The following is a 21552-nucleotide window of genomic DNA, read 5'->3' as shown; positions in this document are numbered from 1 at the left end:
CCGGGACACCTTTTTTGTTTGTTTTGTTTTGCAACATGTTTCTTGAACCCTCGACTTGACACCAGTGCGCATTCCTTCCACTGTATTGAAACGTAACAGAAAACCCAAACAGTTGGCTTCTGCCAAGTGGTATGCTATGAACAAATATGGATCTGCAATGCATACAAATACTGTTCCCTTTCTTTTTCTTTCCAAAGAGCTATTCTCGGTCGCACTTAGCACTGTGGCGTGGGGATTGCAGGGCGGGTGTGTTTGCGCTGCAGGACCTGTGACCAAGTTTCCCCGAAGCCCCCGTGGGCTCCACACAGGAGCGGCCTCAGAAAGTGGTTAGACGTGCAGCCTCCTGACCGGAGAAGCCAGCCTCGCTGGCCGCTGCCTCCGCATTGTCACGGGCTCCGAGGAAAAGCATGTTCGGGGGTTCTTAGAGCCACATCGCAGTGTGCAATGTCTAAGGCTTGCCTGGTGCATTTTAGGAAATATGGAGGTTCCATATATGCATAACCCATAGACACCGACACGTGTGGTGATGGCCAGCGGGAAGGAGGGTGGAGGCTGGAAGGAGGACAAAGGTGGGAGTAGAGAGAGGGGAGCAGGGGTATCTGTAATAGTGTCAGCATAAAAATAAAGTAAAACACGGAAAGAAATAAAAAGAAAACATGGAAGTTCTTTCTATAGAAAGTTAACAACTTGATGCATAAACATCTTGGAATGTGCGTTCATTTCCTAAATACATGAAAGGCACATGTTTATTTATACTCCTGAGGAGTTGTCTTCTCTAAGGGAACTTGGGCTCTCAGTGGCAGTTTTAATCCCTTCTCCCCTCAAGCTGTACCACTAAAGAGGGTGGACAGCCATTTGGGGAACGGACACCACACCAACTCCCACATGCCAGACCCTTTCCCACATGTGTGTCATGCTCTGTTAAAGCCCATCTGCACCATGTGGGTCATTCCCCCACTCATTGTTTTAACCCAAAGCAGGACATTTGCATGATCTGTGTTCATACACACACACAAACAGCGTCCACATATACCCAGCATTCACACACAGAGACACACAGAGCATTCACACACACAGTGTTCACACACACAGCATTCACAAATACAACATTCACACACACAGCATTCACACACACAGCATTCACACACACACAGCATTCACACAGTGTCCACACTGTGTTCAAACACAGCTTTTATACACAAACATACAAAGTGTTCACACTCAGCATTCACACACATGGCATTCACACACAGTATTCACAAACACAACATACACACAGTGTTCAGACACAAAGCATTCATACAGACTCACAGTATTCACAAACAGCATTCACACACAGAGCACACACACACACACACACACACACACACACACACAGTTCCCATAGGCTCTGCTGGTTACTCCCACTCTGTGGTCCCTCCCTTCTGTTTTTGTGTGTTTTGTTTTTACTACTGGGAGAGGCACTGCCTAGGGAGGGGGCGCCTGCTAGGCAGTGAGGAGGCCAGTGGGCTTGCCCCCTCACCTTGCCCCCTGTATTGCTCTTGGGGTCTCTTCCAGACCAGGCTGCAGCCAGGTGAAATAGGCACAGAGGAGAGGGGTCACTGACTTTCCTTCAGAAACTCCCCATCCACCCGCACGCTGGGGCAGATGGTGGAGCCTGCAGGTGAAATGCCTGCTGGGAATGCTTTTCATTAAAACGGGTGAGGTCCCCACAGATCCACAGAGGGAGCTCTTGGGTAGAGGAGAGCGGCTGAGAGGCCCATCCTCCCGGGACAGACAGGACAGGCCAGCACGAGCCAGCATGTCCTCAAGTTCTCACTCTGCGGGAGAGGACAGACACAGCTCTGTGATGCTCCGAGCTCCCCCAGACCCACAGGGGGCACCTGGACAGCATTCTGCTCCCTCTTAACTGGTGCCACGTGTTTTCTGGGAAAGCTAGGAGCTCTCTGGGATCCTCATCATCCCGGCCCCTCCCCAGACACTCGCCTGGGCTGACGAACCACGTGTGCTGGACCCGCCTGCTTTGCAGGCTACGGTGTGTGTGTCCCTTGCCTAATTGTAGCCGTGTGCACACAGCAGGCTGTCCAAAGCCACTGTGATCCTTCCAGAACTGCCAGGCGCCCTCTGTCTCTCCTCGTGCACTTTGAGGTGAAGGCTGCCTTTCCTGCCACCCATCTGAGCACTCGACTTATTGGGGGGACTCCACCTCCTTGGGGTGGTTAGGAGGAAGCTGTGCTTGTCCGGGTCTCCTGCACAGAGAACCTTCGGGTGGGATCCAGTGCTTCCGCTGCCCTCCTCGTGCAGAGCCCGGCAGGTGTCTGACACTAAGCACAGATGCTTGGAGTGACAGGAAGGATCAGTTGTCTGCACCCCAGATGCAGGCAACACAATCAGTACAGAAGGGAACTGAGGCCAGGAGCTTCCTCTACAAATACAGTCTGTAGCCATCAAGAAACCTAAATACATGTAAACTTCATGTTCCTCTTCCAACGCAAAGCCAGGGCTTTATCTTTCAGTTCTTAGAAAGTGGAGACTGAAGGAATTGGGACAGCTGTGAGGTTAGGACCCCCTAACGTGATGTCAGTGAAGGTGCGTGTGTAGACACAGGAAGGATGGGGAGCAGAGATCAGAGGTGGAGCACCCCTCTCTGCAACCTCACCTCCTCCTCCTCCTCCTAACCTCCCACAGAGTACCGGCCCCACCCCCCTGCATTTATTTGCCTCTCTCCCTCACCTGGAGCACCGCCTTTCCTCCAGCACCTTCCTTTTCTTCCTCCTCTGGTGTACCCTCCCTCCCTTGTAGCACCTGTGCTCTCTCCCTATCTTTTCTCCCTCCCTCCCCCTGATCACCTGTTCTCTCCTCCCTCCCTCCCCCCTCCCTCCCCTGGATCACCTGTTTCCCCTCCCCTTCCTTCCCTCTCTCCCCCCTCCTTCCCCTGGAGCACATGTCTTCTCCCCCAGAACCTTCCTTCCCTTCCTCTCTCTCTCCCTCCCTCCCTCTCCCCCCGCCCCTGGATCACCTGTCCTCTCCCCCAGAACCTCCCCTCCCTCCCTTCCCCACCATCTGCTCTCCCTGCCAGGCCCTGGTTGTTCACTCTCCTGCGTCTGGTTGCACTGCACTGCACTGGACTCACAAACATGCCCGGCACTTACGGAGAGAGCAAGTGTCCGTGAGGTCACCTGTCAACTCCTGGACTCATGTAGCCCCTGGGTCCCTGGAGAGGCCTCACCACAGTTACCAAGAAGGGGCAGCCCACTCCCACTGTCCTGGCCCAGGTCCCCGCCCCGCCCCGCCCCCCCCCCCCCCCCAGGTACCAGTTTCTTAGCTGCACAAAGGGGACAGGCCACTTGCAGTGCACCTGGTGAGTGGCCCTTGTGCATGGGCTACTAGGGACCCTGCCCTGCAAGATGTGTGACCATGTGGTCACAATCTGCATACTTTGGTAACTACCCGTCTTAGTCAACGCAGGCTATATAGACAAGTTGGCTTGTAGACAGCAGACCCTGGTGCCTCACATTCTGGAGCTGGACGTCCGAGCCCAGCGTGCAAAGCCCAGCGTGCCCACGTGGCCGGGTTCTGGTGAAACCTATTCCAGTAGCAGATGCCACCTTCTCTCTGTCCTCACAGGCAGGACAGGCAGGAGCTCTGTGGCCCCTTCTTTAGGGGCACTGACCACATTCGTGGAGCGCCATCCTCACGGCTCAATCATCTCCCAAAGCCCCGCCTCCAAATACAGCTTGGGGTGAGGTTTCAACACATGAATTTTGGGGGGAACACACATTCAGTCAATAGCACCACCTTACTGGGGCGTGAGCCGCAATTCGGTGTAGAAGCAGAACAGGAAGGTGTTTTGGGGCCCCTGCTGCCCAGGCTGCAGAAGGCACGTTAGGTGTATGGCCTCGTTGGACCCTGACTTACAGGGGCTCCTGGGAGGCTGCTCTAAGCTTGCACATCCCTGTGCTGAGCACAATTCCCAGGGGCCCATGGAAGTTAGCTTCCAGTGAGATGGACCGAAGTGGGGCCACGGCCATGCCAGCTGCCTACAGAGGGACAGGAGGAGGTGTGGAGGTGGGCTCTGACCTCTGAGGGCCTGGGGCAGGAGGCTGAGCTCCGAGGGCCAGCAGGCTGCTGGGCCAGGGCTGGAGGAAGAAACATCCTGATGACACCTACTGCGGGTGCCACCCCAAGCGTGGAGGTCAGGTCACAGAGCAGCACCCTTGGGGTTCTGACTTGATGATGAAATAGTGCCAGGTTTTCCTGGGTATGTGTTCCATTCAGAGCAGGGACTAGGGTGTGGACATGGACCAGCCCTCGCTAGGAGCTGCAGCTGGCGAGAATCGGGTTTTCAGTCCAGCCTCCTGTGGGAGCCCTGGGCGACAGGAGTCCTGTACTCCAACCCACAGACAGCCCCTTGCATCCCACATTCAGGGCATCCCGCATCCTGGGCTCATGGGTCCCGGACGCACCTGCATGGAGTCATTTATGCTGCACCCAACTGTCCACTAAGGAATTGGCTTCATCTGAGCTGGGAGCAAAGAGGCATCACAGCACTGTCCAGAGTCGGGGTGGGGGTGGGGGTGAGTATCCGGACTTCCACCAGGAGCACTTGCACCATCACTGGCCAGACTCAGGCATATGACTCCTAAGCAGCCACTGGTGGGGGTCTGGGCCCCCGTGGCACATGGTTCGGCTCAGGGTCACACCTTGCCCTGAGTCTCCTTTGTGCAAAGGAGAGGGAGGTCTCTTAGCAAGTAGGGTGGGGGGTATGGGGTGGAGGCCAGCAGGTAGGGTGCAGTCAGCTCCATTCTGGGTCTCAAAGGGAAGCCCCTAACTAGCAGTGGGGGAAGCCCCTGACTAGCACCCCTGCCCACAGCCCACTTTTGCTCAGCTCCCCTCCCAGGTCAGACCCTCAGGTCTGAGTCAGGGAGGGGATGACTCAGGAGAGAAGCCCTGAGATGGAGTAGACCCAGGGGGACTAGGCAGTGCTGAGGCCAGGAGCTGCAGCAGGGGGCCTTGGGGTGCCTGTAGGGAGTCGGGGTGAGGGCTGTTCCCTGCAACCCCCTTGCTGTCACCACCTTCACTCCCTGGTAACGGGAATGACTTAACCCGGAGCCCTTTGGCCCCCTGTGACCCCCCCCTCCCCTGCCCCCATTGGAATTAGCCAGCATCCTGGGCACCCCTGAACTGGGGACCTGGGGAGTGAGGGGCAAGCCCTGCCAGACCAGGGATTTGGGGAAAGCTGCCCCCTGCGAATTGGAATAGCATTCGGTTTCTTTCTGTCTTGCCTCAGGCCTGGGGGTGGGGGTGGCGGCTTTGCTCGCACGCGAGGCCCTGGCCGGGGTCCAGGCTGCTGTCACTGCGCTGAGGCCCCATCGCGTGACAGGACCCGAGGAGGCCGCTGGGTGTGGCCCGGAATGCGGCTGCGGAGGAGGGAAGTGGGGGTGCCCGCGGCGCAGGGAGGGGGACCCGCGATGCGGGGGGCGGGGTGGGAGGGCTGTGTCCAGGTGCAGAGGAGTGTGGAGGAGGGAAGTGGGGGGTGCCTGCTGTATAGGGGGGTGGGGGGAGAGGGGGGACGCGTTGCTGAGGGGGTGGTACCCTGGTGAAGAGATGTGGGGGAATTCAATGCGGGGGGGGGGGGGGAGGGCGGTGTCCAAGTGTAGAAAGATGCGGGGTCAGGGAGAAATGAGCAGTTGGGGCGGCCCCCCCCTCCCCCGCAACTTTTGATCCCCCCCCCGTCCCCCCCGCGCCCCCCCCCCCGCCCCCCAGTGAGCTGTGGCCCCTGTGCATCTGGGAGTGAGCTGTATGCACTGCAGTGCGGGGCAGGGTCCCCGCGGTGGGGGGTGGGGAAAAGGGGTCAGTGACTGCATCTGCGGTGATGTCACAGCCTGGGGTCCACCCCCAGCCTCGCAGCTGTAGGATCAGCATCCCCCCTCCCCCACGGGGCCTGCTGGCCAGAGAGGAGGAGGGCAGGGACAGCCCAGCCCCAAACGGACCTCCCTTCCCTCAATTCAAGGGAGGCGCCAGGGAGGGATGGGGGCAAGGAGCTGACTCGAGCTAGGGTGAGGGTGGCGGCGACTTGCAAAGGAGTTTGCTGAACGGGAGGGCTTGGTGGTCTGCGTCTGTGGCCTGTGACCTGGGTGCACTGAGGTGGGGGTCCTGCCATCCCCCTGCATCACTCCTGGCCTTTACTGAGCCCCAAATCCTCCTAGGCCCTGTGGGCTCCTTCCCCAGCCCCAAGCCCTAACTGGTAGGACTGTCTGGGTGGGCTGGGAAGCCAGGCCTGGCGGGAGGGGCTGCCTGGAGGGGTGGGGGAGGGGTAGAGATGGGGGAGGAGAGACCTCCTTGTCTAATTCCCACACGGACTTCTCCTGGGTCTTTCTTGGTCTGTGTCTGTAGAACACACACTGACGGAGCCTTCAGGAGGTCCCTTCAGGGGAAGCGCTGCTCCCAGGTCTCTCCTGGGGAGCAGAGAGCCTTCCCGCTGCTGAACCTGTGCTGAGAAAGCAGGGTGCATACCAGAGGGGATTCAAAACAGTCTCTTTGAAGGTCTCAGAGCTCAGCCTGTCTGCCCTGTGGGGACTTGGTTGCTGAGAGGGTGGCTGGTAGCAGAGAGCCTGGGTGTATTTGTCAGGGCCACCTCCCCCAGGGGTGACTGCTCCCATCTCCAGGAATACACCTGGCTTCTGGGAGGAAATGGGTTCCTTTCGTGTTATATTCAGCACAGTGACATGGGTTAGTGTGTATTAGCGGTGGGAGAGGAGGCTGATGGTGCACGGCTTCTGAGAGAGAGAGGGATGGAGAGGCCAAGGCCACAACGCGGCCAAGAGGTGCGGGGTCATGGAGAAGTTAGCAGTTGGGCTCCTCCCTTTTGGGTCTCCCATTTTGCCCCGCCGCCCCCAGTGGGCTTCAGCCCCTGTGCTCCCAAGGGCCATCTCCCTGCATTGAGCTCTCTACCTGAGAACACTGGTCAGCACCAGAGGATTTAAGGAAGGGTCCAGCGAGGCCTCTGTGGGGTGGGGGGCTGCTGGCCCAGGGGTAACCTGGTGTGTGTCCGCTCTGTGGGGAGGAGGGTCAGACACCATGTCTCAAGCTAGAGCTCATATTCGGGCCCTGCTGTGCTGTGGGTCTGGGGGCCTGGACCCCCTCGGAGCAGATGCTGCCCACCTCTCACTAACAGGGGTGAGGGGGCGTCTGAGTGGAGCCCAGAGGGGAGGGGAGGGCAGAGCCTTGGTTTCCCTCACAATCGATGGGTGAAGCTGCCTGAGTAAGAGAGCAGCACAGGCCGGTGCATCCTGGAGCAAAAGTTCAGAAAGAGAAAATGCTGGAGACTGAAGGCCAGAGCAAGTGCTAGGGCTTCACCTGTGGGTCCCTGGCCCTCAGTTGCACTGACATCACCCGTAGCTTCAGTTTGCAAATCCCAGAAATGAGGGGAAGCTGAGAGGCACTTCCCCACATGCCCTCCACGGAGGTGAGGCCCTGAGTTCCAGACTGCATCTCTACTCACCTGTCCTCTTGGCACCAGGGCCCTTCCATGACTCCTGGGTGCCGATGCAGATGCATCCTGGGAGCTGGGATATGAACCTCTGTCTGTCTGTCTGTCTGTCTGAATTCTTCTCCCCCAAAATGGAGGTGAAGCCAGCCCAGGGAGGGGGGGATGTGGGGATGGGAGAAGCATAAGAGTGTCGCCAGCATCAGAGGGCAGGGTGGCAGTGTGAGGGCCGGCAGCTTCCCGGACTGGAGCAATCGGTGCCGTAATGGATGCCTGTGGGGTGTGGGCTGCTCCACACGAGGTTCCCTGAAGCCAGTGGGGCTCTGAGGGGTTCGTAGAAGGAGGGTAGAGAGCAGTTTCTGGGGAGAGAGTTAGGTGGGGTCCTCAGGTCAGGCCCAGCCGAGATGTCCTGACCTCCCAAATGTGAGCATGCTGTTCCCGCCTGGCTGCCCCGGTCGGATATCCTGGCTCCTCCTGCCCTGTCCTCTTCCCGGGAGGCCGAGCTGCCCCAGTCCTGGTGGCTGCGGGTCCCTGTGGGACTGAAGAGGGTGGCAGTGAGGAACAGTGGGGTGAAGAATGGAGAAATGCAACTTAACAAAGGCTCGCAACTAGGCCTGGGGCCTGGGGCCTGGGGCCTGGGGAGGGTGCTAACGTGCTCTGTTTCTGTCTGACAGCCGTGCAGGAGAAGTGCCCGCACCAGCCAGTGGCTGGGGCCCCCTCACCAGGAGACAGTGGTCCCCATGGAGGGTCGGCCGTGCTGGAGGGAAGGCTGCTGCTGGAGGTGAGCTTCCTTCACCCCCTCTCTTCTTCCCCCCCCCCCCTTCACCCCTTGATCACACACACGGTCACAGTGCAGGCCTCTCCCCAGGGCCCGGAGGCTGTGACCGTTTACAATGAACTAGAGTTAAGGTTCTGAGGCATCTCTGTGAACAGAGTCCCAGGACCTCCAGGGAGCAGCATACATCTGAGGTCTCAGGTGCTCCCGGTGAGTGCTGGACAGAGACAACCAGCCGTGGCCGGGCATCGGATCAAAGGCCATTTTCATTCTGCCTTCTCTGATCTTACTTATCCATGGGGGAACCTAATAAAATACTTAGCAGGATTTTTTTTTTCCTTTCAAAATAAGGACAGGAAATTGTGTATGGAGCTTCCTGAGGTCTGGCAGGTGCAGCTGGCTGGCTCATGTATTGATATTACATGCTGATGGTGAGGGCTGGTTCGGCTCTTTCTCCGGAGATGGACACCCCCCTCTGTGATTCTGGGGTGTTTCCCTGACCCTGTCATGTGGGCCTTTAGGACGGGGCCGCCATGGTCGGTTTCTTAGGGGATGTGATGGTGAGGAGGTTTCTGGGTCGCTGCTTCCCTGGGGCCAAGGACTCCGAGCTCCCCAGGCCCTGGCCTGTCCTTGCTCGGCGGGGCTGGGAGGATGCAGCCATCCCTCCGTGGGAGGGTTTGGGGGACACAGAAAGAAGCCCATGGCAGGTGGCCCCATAACCAGCAGCCCAGGTGCTCCTGAAGCCCCAGGTGCTTCCCCGGGAGGAACTGGGCTCCCGTGTCCCCCAGAGTGCCACCTCAGACCCCTATGTCCAGCGCAGAACTGGTTCTCCCCCCCCCCCGCAGCCCCATGTGGTGGGCTGTTCCGTCCCCCGGTGAAGCCTCCTCGACTCCTCTCCTCCACATTGGGTTCCACAGTTAGGTGATGGCTGAAGGGCAGAAATGGTGACGTACTGGTGCCATCTAAGCTGGGTCCAGCACCCCTTCTCTGAACGCTGGCAGCAGCTTCGCTCCAGGCGCTTCTTCTGCCCTCCCCCCCCCACACACACACCTGCTCCATGGCAACCAGAACGGGCAGACCCGGAAAGGAGACCCGGGCCCTGCTCCCTGCCCAACGCCCAGGAATGACCCCCATGGTTCCTGCGGCTCCTCCTGGGGCAAGGTCAGCTTCGCGAGGGAGGATGGATGGTCCCCTGGGCTTGGCATTCCTATAGAGACAGGTGGCTGACCAGCCTGGGTGGCCGCAGTGACCAGAGCTGCGCCGGGCCACCTGGGAGCTGCGTGTGTGAAGTGGGGACACCTGGTGAGGCCCCACCTTCAGGCTCAGCCCCTCACCCCTCCTCCTCTGACCCCAGCTCTTCAGCCCATCTTTCCTCAGTGCTTTTTTGGGTCCCCCTGGCAGCTTCCCTGAGCAGTCTCCTAAGTTTGGTGCTCAGCTGTCTAACTGGCGGGACCCCCACGGCCCCCAGGATCCCACGTCTCTCCCCCTGCAAGACCTCTGCCCTTTTAAAGGGTTTGGGTGTGCACTCAAGAGGATCAATGAGCTTATACATTATTTCCTTTTTAAAAAAACAAAAATATGTGAGGAAGGACATTCTTGCCGTCTAGTTTGCCAGGTCCGTGGGTGTTTGGGGGACTCCCGTCCTGGAATGAGAGTGGGTTTCATTTCAGGTCTGTCTGGAGCAGAACTGGGGTCAGCCTCAGAGTGTGTGTGTGGGGGGGGAGGGGAAGGAATGCCACGCTCTTGGTGGAGGAAATACTTCCATACTTCATTATTTATCAGGTTTTTAGGAAGCAAGTTCTTAAATATTCTTTTTCCTTAAAAAAAACTTTGGTCAGTGCTAATAAAACTGGAGCTGGAAATGTGGCAGTTTGGATTTTATTCTTGGCAAAGATAATTGGCATTACGTTTTTATTATTCATGTTCAAAGTTAAGATAATAAAATCTTAATCATAAAATCTTTTTAAAAACGTTTGTTCTGAGCTATAAATACAGGAGCTTATGCACAAAGTGCCCAGCCTCCCTGGTGGAGCTCAGGGGACAATTTCACGTATGTTCACACATGTCCTCGCCACCAACCCTCGTCCTGCCTCTCTGCTGGGCTTGGGGAGAGCAGCACCCCAGAGGCTGTCTTGTGCACCACCCCCCATGGTTCTTCTCTGGGGCCTCGGTCTTCCCTGGAGGCCTCGGGCCTCTGACTGAGGCTGCAGCCCAGGAATTAAGGACCCGGCCTGACTCTCGAGCCCCCACAAGCTCCCTCAGGGCCTGGGAAGGGGGGCAAGGCAGAGCTCAGCCCCATTAGCTGCCACTGATTTTCTGAGTTCTGCCCAGCGTGTGTGTGGGTGTTTTTGGAGCTACCTTCCTGAGTGGGACTTTTCCAAGGAAGAGGTCCCAAGGCTGAGGGGTCGGGTCCACTGCCCATATGCTCAGGGCACTGCAGGCCCCTTGCCCATCATGCCCGCTGGCTACCAGCCCGGTGGGAATAGTGTTCTCCCCGCTGCATTTGAGAGCATGAGATCTGGATGTTCTTGAAGCCTCGTTCATTCTGCCACCTCTTGTTTATTGTTCTCTGTGACCCACAGGAAGTTTCTGGAAGCTTCCTTTGGTTGCAGTCAGGGAGGTTATGTGGTGAGTGTCCTCTTTCACCTGGTGATTCTCATACTTTGGGTGAGAGATTCTTTGTGAAGTTTAAAAGCATCCCAAACAGAGCCAAAGGAGCAGATTGAGCAACAATAACAAGAAAATCCCAGCTTTTATTTCTAATCTTCAATCTCTTGAAGACAGACCAGAAAAAAAAGGGAGAGGTTTATGGCAGGGCATTAATTCATAAAAAATTCATAAAAAATTTAGAGCTGGCGCAGACATTAGAGTGCCTGTGGTCTAATGTCTGTTATTTCAAGATGAAGAAACCAGGATTTGCAGCTGTTAGGGGCTGGACCAGGGTCCCCATTGGACTCGGACCCGTGCTTCTTTGTCTGAATTTAGTGGCTCTTGGGCGCAGTGGCTCCAAGCCCTTAGCTCCCCTGGGAAGCTAGGAGAGACAGACAGACAGACAGAGCTGCCACCTAGTGAGCACTATGGCACAGGCGCTGCTGCTTATAGCCTGGGGGTGGGAGCTTGGTGGGAAGAGGAAACCAGGAGCGGATGTGGTGGGATAGAAGGTCCTGGAGACACGCACGCACACACACACAGACACATACACACACACACACACACACACACACACACACACACACTCACACACACTAGGTGTTAAGAGAGCAATGCTGTGAGCTTTGAGCATGGGTCAGAGTGCCTCAGTTTTTATTTCTACTTGTAAGGTGGGCTGCAAGGCCATGTGTTTAGTGTGGAAATGATAACATGTTCGCAGGAACTGTGAACTTGGGCTTGGGGGTGGGATCAGGATGATGCTATGACTGCTTGACTCTGGCAGGAGTTCAAGTGCATTGTGGCTGCATGATACATTTTCTAACATTTTTATTTTTAATTGAATTTATTGTGGTTTCAGTGGTTAATAAAATAGGTATCAAGTGTACAATTCCTATATAGTCATTGTGTATTAACCATCCAAAGTGTGTTTCCTTCCATCACCATTTATCCCCCCTTTCCACTCTTCTACCTCCCCCTTTCCCTCTGGTAATCACCATACTGTTTTCTGTGTCTATGAGGTTATTGTTTTTTTGTTTGTTTCGTTTTGGTTTTTTTTTAATGTAATTCCTTCTCCTGTTTCACCCAGCCCCGAACTCCCCAGCTCCTCTCCCCCCAGACCCTCTCCCCTCCAACAGCTGTCAGTCTGTTCTCTGTATCTCTAAGTCTGTTTCTATTTTGTTCATTAGATTCCACATATAAGTGAAATCCTATGGTCCTTGTCTTTCTCTGACTGGCTTATTTCACTTAGCATAATACTCTCTAGGTCCAGCCACAGTGTTGAGAAAGGTAAGATTTCCTTCTTTTTCATTGAGTAAATGTACCACAACTTTTTTTATCCACTCATCTACTGATGGACACTTAGGTTGCTTCCAGATCTTGGCTATTGTATATAGCACTACAATGAACAGAGGTCTGAATCAATGTTTTGGGTTTCTTTGGAGATATTTTCAGAAGTGGAATCACTGGGTGATAAGGCAGTTCCATTTTTAATTTTTTTGAGAAGCTCCATACTGTTCTCCACCATGGCTGCAGCATTCTGCATTCCCACCAACAGTGCATGTGGGTTCCCTTTTCTCTACATCCTCACCAACACTTGTCATTTGTGGATTTACTGATGATGATAGCCATTTTAACAGGTGTGAGGTGATGTCTCATTGTGTTTTTAATTTGAATTTATCTGATCAGTAGTGACATTGAACATCTTATCATATATCTATTGGCCATCTGTATGTCCTTTTTAGAGACGTGTCTATTCAGGACCTTAGCCCATTTTTTAAATTGGATTATTTGGGGTTTTTTTGGTATTGAGTTAAGTTCTTTAGACATTTTGGATATTATGTATCATTGGTAAATATATCCTTCCACTCAGTCTTTAATCTTTCAACCTTAAGTATGATAGTAGCTTACGTTTGTTTTATTGTATTGTTTTTTTGTAGCTATCTTATATAAGATCAAGAAATTTCCCTCTATTTCTTGTTTTCTGAGAGTTCTTATTATGAATGGATGTAAACGTTTGTCAAAGTCGTCTTCTGCATCTATCGAGATGATCATGGTATTTCTTCTGGTAATACTATAAATTTCATTGACTGATTTTTCACATGTTGAGCCCACCTTGCATGCTCAAGATAAATCTTATTGCTGGATTACATTTGCTTATATTTTGTGGGAATACTTGTGTTTATGTTCATGAGAAATATTTTTGTAGTTTTCTTTCTTGTGATGTTTTTGTCTGGTTTTGATATGGTAATGTAGGCTTCAAATTAGTTGAGAGTATTCTCTTCTCTTCTGTTTTCTGGAAGAGATTGTGTAGAATTGATAGTATTTCTTCCTGAAATGTTTGATGGAATTTATCAGTGAAAACTGGGAGTTTTCTTTGTTAGAAGATTTTTGTAAATATGAATTCAACTTCTTTAATAGATATAGGACTGTTTAGGCTATCTGTTCTAGTGTGAATTTCAGTAGTTAGGGTCTTTCAGAAAATTGGTCCATTTCACCTATTTTATTGAATTTTTAGATACAGAGTTAGTTGTCCATGGCTTTCCCATATTGTTCTTGTAATGCCCATAGTTTCTATAGTGGAGTCTCCTCTTTTATTCCATTGATAATATGTATCGTCTTTAAATTTTTCTTAATCAGTTAGATTAGAGGTTTACCAATTTTTACTTTTTTCAAAGACAAAAGTATTAGTTTCATTGATGGTTGCTATGGACTGAATAATTATATCCCTCTCCCCCCCCAAAAAAAATTCATATGTGGAGATCTAATCTCCAGTGTGATGGTGTTTAGATGTGGGGCCTTTGGAAGGTGATTAGGTAATGAGGATGGAGCTCTCATCAATGGGATTAGTACCCGTATAAAAGAGGCCCTAGAGAGATCTCTTCCCCTTCTGCATGTGATGTTACAGAAAAAAAAAAAAAGACGGTCATTGATGAGTCAGGAAGTGGGCCCTCACTAGACACTGTCATTGGTGAGGTATTCTGTAAACCTCAGATATATCCAGTTGATAATGTTCTAATCTTGAATATCCTTGTTGATTTTCTATCTAGTCTCAACCTTAAAGACAAGGATTAACCTTTTCCAGTATAATTGTGGATTTTTAAACTTCTCTCGGTTCTATCAGTTTTTGCTTTATGTGGTTTGAAGTTGTGTTGGAGGGTGCGTACTCATTTAGGGTTATGTTGTCTTCATGAATTGACTCTTCTGTTATTATCATTATGTAAAATGATTCTTTATTGTTGATAATTTTCCTTGTTCTAAAGTCTAGTTTTGCCTGATACTAATATAGCCACTCTGCCTTTCTTTTTACTAATATTTGCTTCTCATATTTTACTTCATCTTCTTACTTTCAATTTACTTATGTTATATTTAAAGTGCATTTCTTTTTCTTTTTTTAAAATATGCATATTATTATTTATTTAGATGTTAAATTCTTGCACTGGATTTTTATAGGTTGGTGAATACTTACAAGTTATTTCTCTCACAGAACTATAACCACACATTTCCCGACAGGATGAGTATATGGTTGAGCTAACATTAATACACATCACCATTTTATCAATTACATAATAAAACAAATTATCATGTATCCAAATATTAAATTACACAGCTCAAAGGCATATAAAATATTAAATGTCTGCTCAATTCAGTAGCAGAAACACACTTTTATTTATTTATTTATTTATTTATTTATTTATTTATTTATTGCAAGAGAGGGTGGGTCCTAGCCAGTTTGGCTCAGTGGATAGAGCATCAGTCTGCAAACTGAAAAGTCCCAGGTTTGATTCCGGTCAAGGTTACATGCCCAGGTTGCAAGCTCAGTTCCAGTAGTGAGTGTGCAGAAGGCAGTCAGTCAATAATTCTCTCTCATCATTGATGTTTCTATCTCTTTCTCCCTCTCCTTTACTCTCTGAAACCAATTTGAAAAACAAAAATATATATATATATATATTAAAGAGAGGGTGGGAAGAGGGGGAAAAACACACACTTCAAACAAAAATAAGTTGGTAAACAACTTCAGAAAGCCTGAAAAAAATAAGAATTTTATGATTAAGAATTGTTTTTGGGTACAATATCAAAGCATCTCTAAAAGATATTTAATAAATTAAAGAGCATATTCTGTGTTCTGCACCAAACAAATGACAAAGCTTACTAAAAATACTTACTCACCCCCTCCCATTCCTTTCTCAGGCCCTTCCTGTAAGTTGCACCCCACGTGCAAACCTTAAAATTAATGTGAGGCTTTCTGCTGGAGATATTAAAGACATGAACTTCTGTACAATGTAGATTTTCAAAAGGGAGGCTTTCCCCTAACAGCAAAAGGTGAGATTTATAGAAAGACAGGACTTGGTATAAAATTTTTTTTAGAAGTTGAGCAAACCTGGTTGTATACTTGTATGAATGTGGGAGATGTGAACTTAGGGGAAGCAGGCAAATACAGGCCCTATTTTCTGTGTTTGAAATGACGTAAGGGATAAACCACATAAGGTCCAGAGTGTTCAGAGTTCCTGGGATTGTTAGCTCTGTATGAAATTAAAAATACACAAGTATTGTGCTGGGTATTTGGGTATCTAATCTTTCTAAAGCTCTTACAGCTAGTGTATTGATAAGATTCTGGCCCTGGAAATAGACTTAAACACATACCTCAATACTTAATGATTTCAGGAAAAGTTCATTGGTACAAATGATAAACACATTTTAAATGCTGAGCAGTAACAATCTTTTGCTAAGTGTCAAAATAAGTTGATGGTAACCCTCATATAGAGGTTGGTGGCTTTTCAATACTCCCAAGGAAGCTTCGTTAGACTTCTTCACCAAGCCGACATGTTGGCTAACATGAATGACAAATGAGTCCTGTCTCCAGTTCCACTTCTAAGGCATGGCATTGGGCACCTGTTTTACTGAATGCAACAGCTGTTTCTGTGGCCATTGGAGTCTTTGAAATGCAGCCACAGGTTAGGACGATATTTCTCCACTGCGTGGTTCCATGGGTTGCTCAGTGTCATACCCTATGGAAGGGCAGAGCAGGTATTGGCCCCCACAACCCCCTCTGAGGGACTCTGCAGGGCCCTGGGCTGAGAATGCCCTGCCTGAAGCCGCCCAGTGCGGGGCTGGTGGCAGAGCCAGGGGCCGTCCCACAGTCAGCAGAGATGAGGATCTCAAGTGGAGTGACCCTCCCAGCCCTGCAGAGTGCTCCCAGAGCTTCCGTGTGTCAAACCTCAAAGCCGAAGCACCAGGGGAACTGGACTGGTCCTGTTCCTGCGATGCAGTCCCCGAGGCCTCCAGTTCCTGCTCAGACTGAACCGGGAAGGTGGCTGGGTGCCTGGCTGCCAGTTCTCAGGACAAAACTCATATTGTGGAGGATTTTCTCCGAGCATCTCACACAGAAGAGGAAATGGAACCCAGTTAGAAACCCATGGGCAACAGAACTGAATAATGACACCCAGAATGGCAGGCTGGATGGCGACCCATGGACAAGGGTCCTTCTGGGGACCCAGGAATCAAGGTCCATGCAGGCAGCTGGGTCTGGGTACTGCAGTCCTGGCTCTTCAGGGAAGCCAGCCACCCAAAGTTTGGTGACGATGTGATGAGGGTCCTGGGGGGCCCAGGTGGGGTGGTGAAGGCTGAGAGGTGGGGGTTCGGGGATGAGTGGGCAGTTGGGTATGAGCGGGGCTTGTCAACAGATCAGGCTGAAGGCGCACATTTTCAAGGGAAAAGCTGTGAATTCAGGCAATGTTCGTGACAGTTTCATAATTTCACAGAAAGTCCTTGAAAACCAAAGAGGAATAGCCATGGAGGTCACTGGGAACAGTGGTGAATGGGCCCTGGACCCTGGACCCTAGACACACGTGTTCAAAGAGCATTGAAGAGATTAAAGTCAAAACACAACCAACATTGGGGGACTGAGAGACTATCTGAGCATGTGGACATGGTGGCCCCTGGTCAGTTAAAAACATAACCAGAAAGCAGTTAGCCACCAGGAGGTTGGGCTCTCTGGGTTCTGACACAGTGGGATGGCCGATTCCCGATCAAGGGCACATACCTAGGTTGCAGGTTTGATCCCTGGCCTGGTCGCATGCATGTAGGAGGCAACCAATAGATGTGTGTCTCTCACATTGATGTTTCTCTCTCTCTCTTCTGCTTCTACTCCTTCCCTCCCTTCTACTCTTTCTAAAAATCAATGGAAAAAATATCCTCAAGTGAGGATTAATAATAATAATAATAATAATAATAATAATAATAAAAAGATGTCATTAAGCTCTTCAGAGAAAACTGAAGGCTAACAAAATGAAAACAGGTTTCTGTAAGAGGGAATATTCAGAGACTTAAAAAAAAAAAAAAAGGGATCAACAATTAAAAGCATGAGAGCCAAACTTAGAAATATGTAGGAGGGTCAGAAATATAACTTGAGCCTGGTCAGTGTAGCTCAGTGGTTGAGCATCGATCTGTGAACCAGGAGGTCATGGTTTGATTCCCAGTCAGGCACATGCCCGGGATGTAGGCTCCATCCCCAGTGTGGGGCGTGTGGGAGGCAGCCGATCAATAATTTTCTCATTGATGTTTCTATCTCCCTCTCCCTCCCTCTCTGAAATCAATAAAGAAATATTTTTTTTTTAAAGAAAGAAATTAGATTTTGAAAGGATCTTTCTAAGAATAAAAGAAAAGTAGGGAAGAAGAGGAGAAGAAAGTCAGGCAGACTGCCAGACCCCACAAGACCTGAGTAAACTGTTCCAGAAAGCTCAGAGGGAAGGAAATGGGCAAGGAAGCAACCAGAAGGCTTCCCAGAACCGAGGACCGAGTTTCCGGCCCAGAGGTCCCACTGGGTGACTAGCACAATGGCTGAGAGAACGGAGGTGTTCGCCTTTGTGAAATTCTACACCGGGACAATGGGAACCCCTCTGTGCTCCCAGAGAGAAGGAGCAGGTTCAGGACGTGTCTGTCCACAGGACGCTGGGTGCTGGACCGCCAGGAGGACATGTCTGCAAAGCGCTGGGGGGAGTGCTTTCTCACCTGGGACACACACACACCTGCTCCTTCGCCGGAGAGGAGGTGGCATCAGGACAGCTTCAGACATTCGGGGCTCAGGGTTTCCCCTCCTCCGCAGAGCGTCTCAGGAGGAAGGTCTCTCCACCAGAACCAAGGTGACGAGGAGGGGATGGGGGGCAGGCTTACAGGAGAGGGTGGACAGGACACCTCCAGGGGAAGGCTTTACTCCACCCGGGCAGATTTGGGGGTAAGTCAGGACCGTGTACCTAAGGCAACACACAGGCGTTTGTTAACTCCAGGCCCAAAGATGGTCGAGGGACAGTGAGGTGTTCAACATGCATCCGCCTGGCTCAGCCAAGAAGGGTCTGTGATAACACAAACACTGCTGTCGCTTTAAGCAAAATTGTGACACAGCTAGATTGGGACGGGGAGGGGAAGCGAGCGTGCGAGCGTGTATCGTGAGCAGGTACACTGGCAGCCAGCCAACTGTGATGTCTGAACCCTGGGGGGTGGAGAGCAAGCTGTTATGTAAGCCAGCAGCTCAGCGAGCTGAGGTCTGCCCCCCCAGCCGCCCCACCGCAGGCAGGAGCTCCAAGCCACAGCTCCCAGGAGCGGAAGCTGCGGGCGGGGTCAGGCACGGACTGCTAATTTTGACAGGTGTGAGGTGCCCCATGCCTCTCCCCCGCCAACCCCCAGGCATCTAAAAGTTTACGCATCTGACTTTAACCCTTTTGTTCCAGTAAATTTACATTTTTATCAGATAGAAGATTGTCTACAGCTTTCTCTGGGTTCCTTGCCCCTGGCTACATCTTTTGCATTCTTTTCTTTTCAGTTTTCCTTCCAGTGGTTATTTTAACCTATGTGTACTTCTTGTAATCACTCTTATTTGTGGGCTAATTTCTGTCATCCTATTTCCTATTTCCCATTTACCATACTTTCATTAGTTTCCTTTTCTCTCTCTCTCTCTAGCTCTCCATTTGTAGATTGAACTTTCATATGCTTTTGTTCTTTTGGGGTTATCTTTGGCATAAGCCCTTTTCATGTTGGTTTTATCTGATTTATTAGGTTTATCACTGTTGGCATTTCCCCAACAAGACGTGCACCCGCATATGCTTGGGTCTTCTGGTTCCCGGCGCCTCACTGCGCCCCCCCCCCCACATTTGCACATTGATTTGGTCTAGAAGTTGAATCCTGGGTGGCACAGATTCTTGTCTTTGTCCTCTTTAAAGTTTACTGGGATGTGCTCACCATCCTTGTCATGCCTTGCAGTCCGGGTGTGTTTCTCTTTGAGGGATTCCCCCAAAGTGTTTTTCTTGTGGGTCTGGGTGTGGAATCTTCCTTGGCCACCACCTTCCTGCCCTCCCCCCCACCCCCTTTTGCTGGAATGTTGTTGTATCTTCACATCTGGATAATGATGGGGCTGAATATACAATTTTAGGTTCCAAGTTTTTATCCTTCGACATTGAAAAATATTGTCGTGTGGTTTGCAGTTTCCTTGTGACTGCCGGTGTGGAGAAGCCTGAGGGGTTCGATCCCCATTCTTTCTTGCCATCTCTCGCCAACTCTGCGATTCTTTCTTTGACTTTGATGTTCTTAAATTTCTTCCTTTCTTTTTTTTTTAAATATATATTTTTATTGATTTTTTTTTACAGAGATGAAGGGAGAGGGATAGAGAGTTAGAAACATCGATGAGAGAGAAACATCAATCAGCTGCCTCCTGCACACCCCACACTGGGGATGTGCCCGCAACCAAGGTACATGTCCTTGACTGGAATCGAACCCGGGACCCTTCAGTCCTCAGGCTGACGCTCTATCCACTGAGCCAAACTGGTTAGGGCTTAGATTTCTTTCTTTTTAAAAAAAAGATTTTCTATTGATTTTTAGAAAGAGAGAAACATCGATATGATTGGCTGCTTCCTGTGTGCCCCCCAACTGGGGATCGAGCCCCCAACATGGGCATGGGCCTTGACTGGGAATTGACAGGACGAACCACACTAGCCAGGGCAGATATTCTTTTTAAAAAAATATATTTTATTGATTTTGTACAGAGAGGAAGGGAGAGAGATCGAGAGTTAGAAACATCGATGAGAGAATCGATCAGCTGCCTCTTGCACACCCCCTACTGGGGATATGCCCGCAACCAAGGTACATGCTCTTGACCAGAATCGAACCAGGAACCCTTCTGTCCCCAAGCCGATGCTCTATCCATTGAGCCAAACCGGTTTCGGCCAGGGCAGATATTCTAAACTGTCACTGTGTCCTTTGCCTGTGTCACCTGTGTGGTGCTCTGCGTTCTGTCCCTCTGAGCTGCTCCATCCTTCATACAACCTTGTCCCCTCTGCGTCATTGTTTCAGCAACTGGAGCTGCAGTTGTCCAGGTGCTGGCCTTTCTATGCCATTCTCACATGGCCGGCTTCTCTTATATCCTGTCTGGTCCCCCCTGCCTCCCCAGCCGCCTCAGCAGGTGGTGGGTCATCAGTCCAAAACCCTCACCTGCTTTTCCCTTTGCACCATTTTCATTCCTAGTATTTCCAGTTGATTTGTACCATTTTTTGTTGTTGTTGTTGTTGTTCTTGTTTTGTTTTGCTGGTAGCTTTTCTTACCTCCTCAGATATCTGTATTTGAATCATGCTCTGTGCTGCCCACGTACTGTGCATCTCCTGTGTGCTCTGTTCCTGCAGGTGTCTGACACCAGCTCCTCTGATTAGTGTGTGTGTTGGCTGAAGGTCAAGGGTCGGAGGGAGGGGGGAGGTGCTGGGTGGCAGTTTGCCTCCCCTTTAGAAAGGGGCACAGTGAGAGGAGACCCTGACCTGGGGTTTGCAGCAGAAGAGGAGGAGAGGAAGGTACATGGAGGGCAGCTCAGCTCTGCATCTCCAGCCCTGCCCTGGGATCCCACCAGGCAGAGACTGTCCGCAGACAACCGAGAGGGGCAGCAGCGTAACTTAGAATGGGTTTCTCCCACTTGTCCTCTGCCTTCCCAAATCTCCTGCAAGCTGCAACCTTCACCCCAGCTGCCTTGGGCTTCTGGGAGGAGCCGGACCCACCTGCCGTCTTTGTGGCCCTCTCACCCTCAGACAGTTGCATCCTTCAGGAACTGCTCTCAAGCGCTGTGGCTGCTTCATGGCAGGGAGTCAAGCCTGAGTGTACTGTTTGTGGGATCTATAAACAGCCAGTGATTCCGCTCCCCGAGCAGGAACGCCGCTCGCACGCATGCTGGCTGGCCGAGGAGAGGCCCAGCGAGTGATCTGGCTCCAGGAGGCCGGGCCAGCTGCCTGACACCCGCGGGTTGGTGCCCGCTTGCTCGCCGGCTCGCGTGACTAGCGTGGCCTGGCCTGGTGTTGTTGCTCAGTGACCTTGGCAACGGCTCTCGGGGGACTTCTCTGCTCCCCGCTGCCCTTTATTCCGGAGGAGCAACAAGGGGCTATGAGAATTGTTCCTTTTCCCTCTCTTTTTCCTCTGCCATGACCTTGACAGATCCATCTCTGAAATGCTTGCTGCTTTTTTTTTTCTTTCTTTCTTTCTTTTTTTTTTTTTTTCCTTTTTGCCACAGGACTGGAAGAGATCAGGATATTCAAAGGATTGGCCAAAGGAAGTCCTGGCTTCCTCAGATGTCCCTTTTCCCCCCAAAGGGGCTGAGGGTGGCGACAGTGTCAGT

The 21552-nt window shown here is 51.3% G+C and overlaps 1 protein-coding gene across 2 annotated transcripts in view; it reads left to right on the top strand.

Moving 5' to 3' along the window:
• AHRR (aryl hydrocarbon receptor repressor) overlaps positions 1 to 21552 on the top strand; it is a 68055-nt gene that overhangs the window by 23351 nt on the left and 23152 nt on the right. For both annotated transcript variants that reach the window (XM_084880609.1, XM_084880608.1), the window contains exon 4: positions 8164 to 8270. In XM_084880609.1, coding sequence (XP_084736735.1) covers positions 8164 to 8270 — 107 coding nt within the window. The remainder of the gene's footprint in view (positions 1 to 8163; positions 8271 to 21552) is intronic.

This window comes from Pipistrellus hanaki, assembly GCF_964339955.1.
Source record: "Pipistrellus hanaki genome assembly, chromosome: 4".
NCBI classification, from domain to species: domain Eukaryota; kingdom Metazoa; phylum Chordata; class Mammalia; order Chiroptera; family Vespertilionidae; genus Pipistrellus; species Pipistrellus hanaki.
Note: the sequence above shows the minus strand (reverse complement) of the source record. Positions and strands in the feature narration are given on the sequence as shown.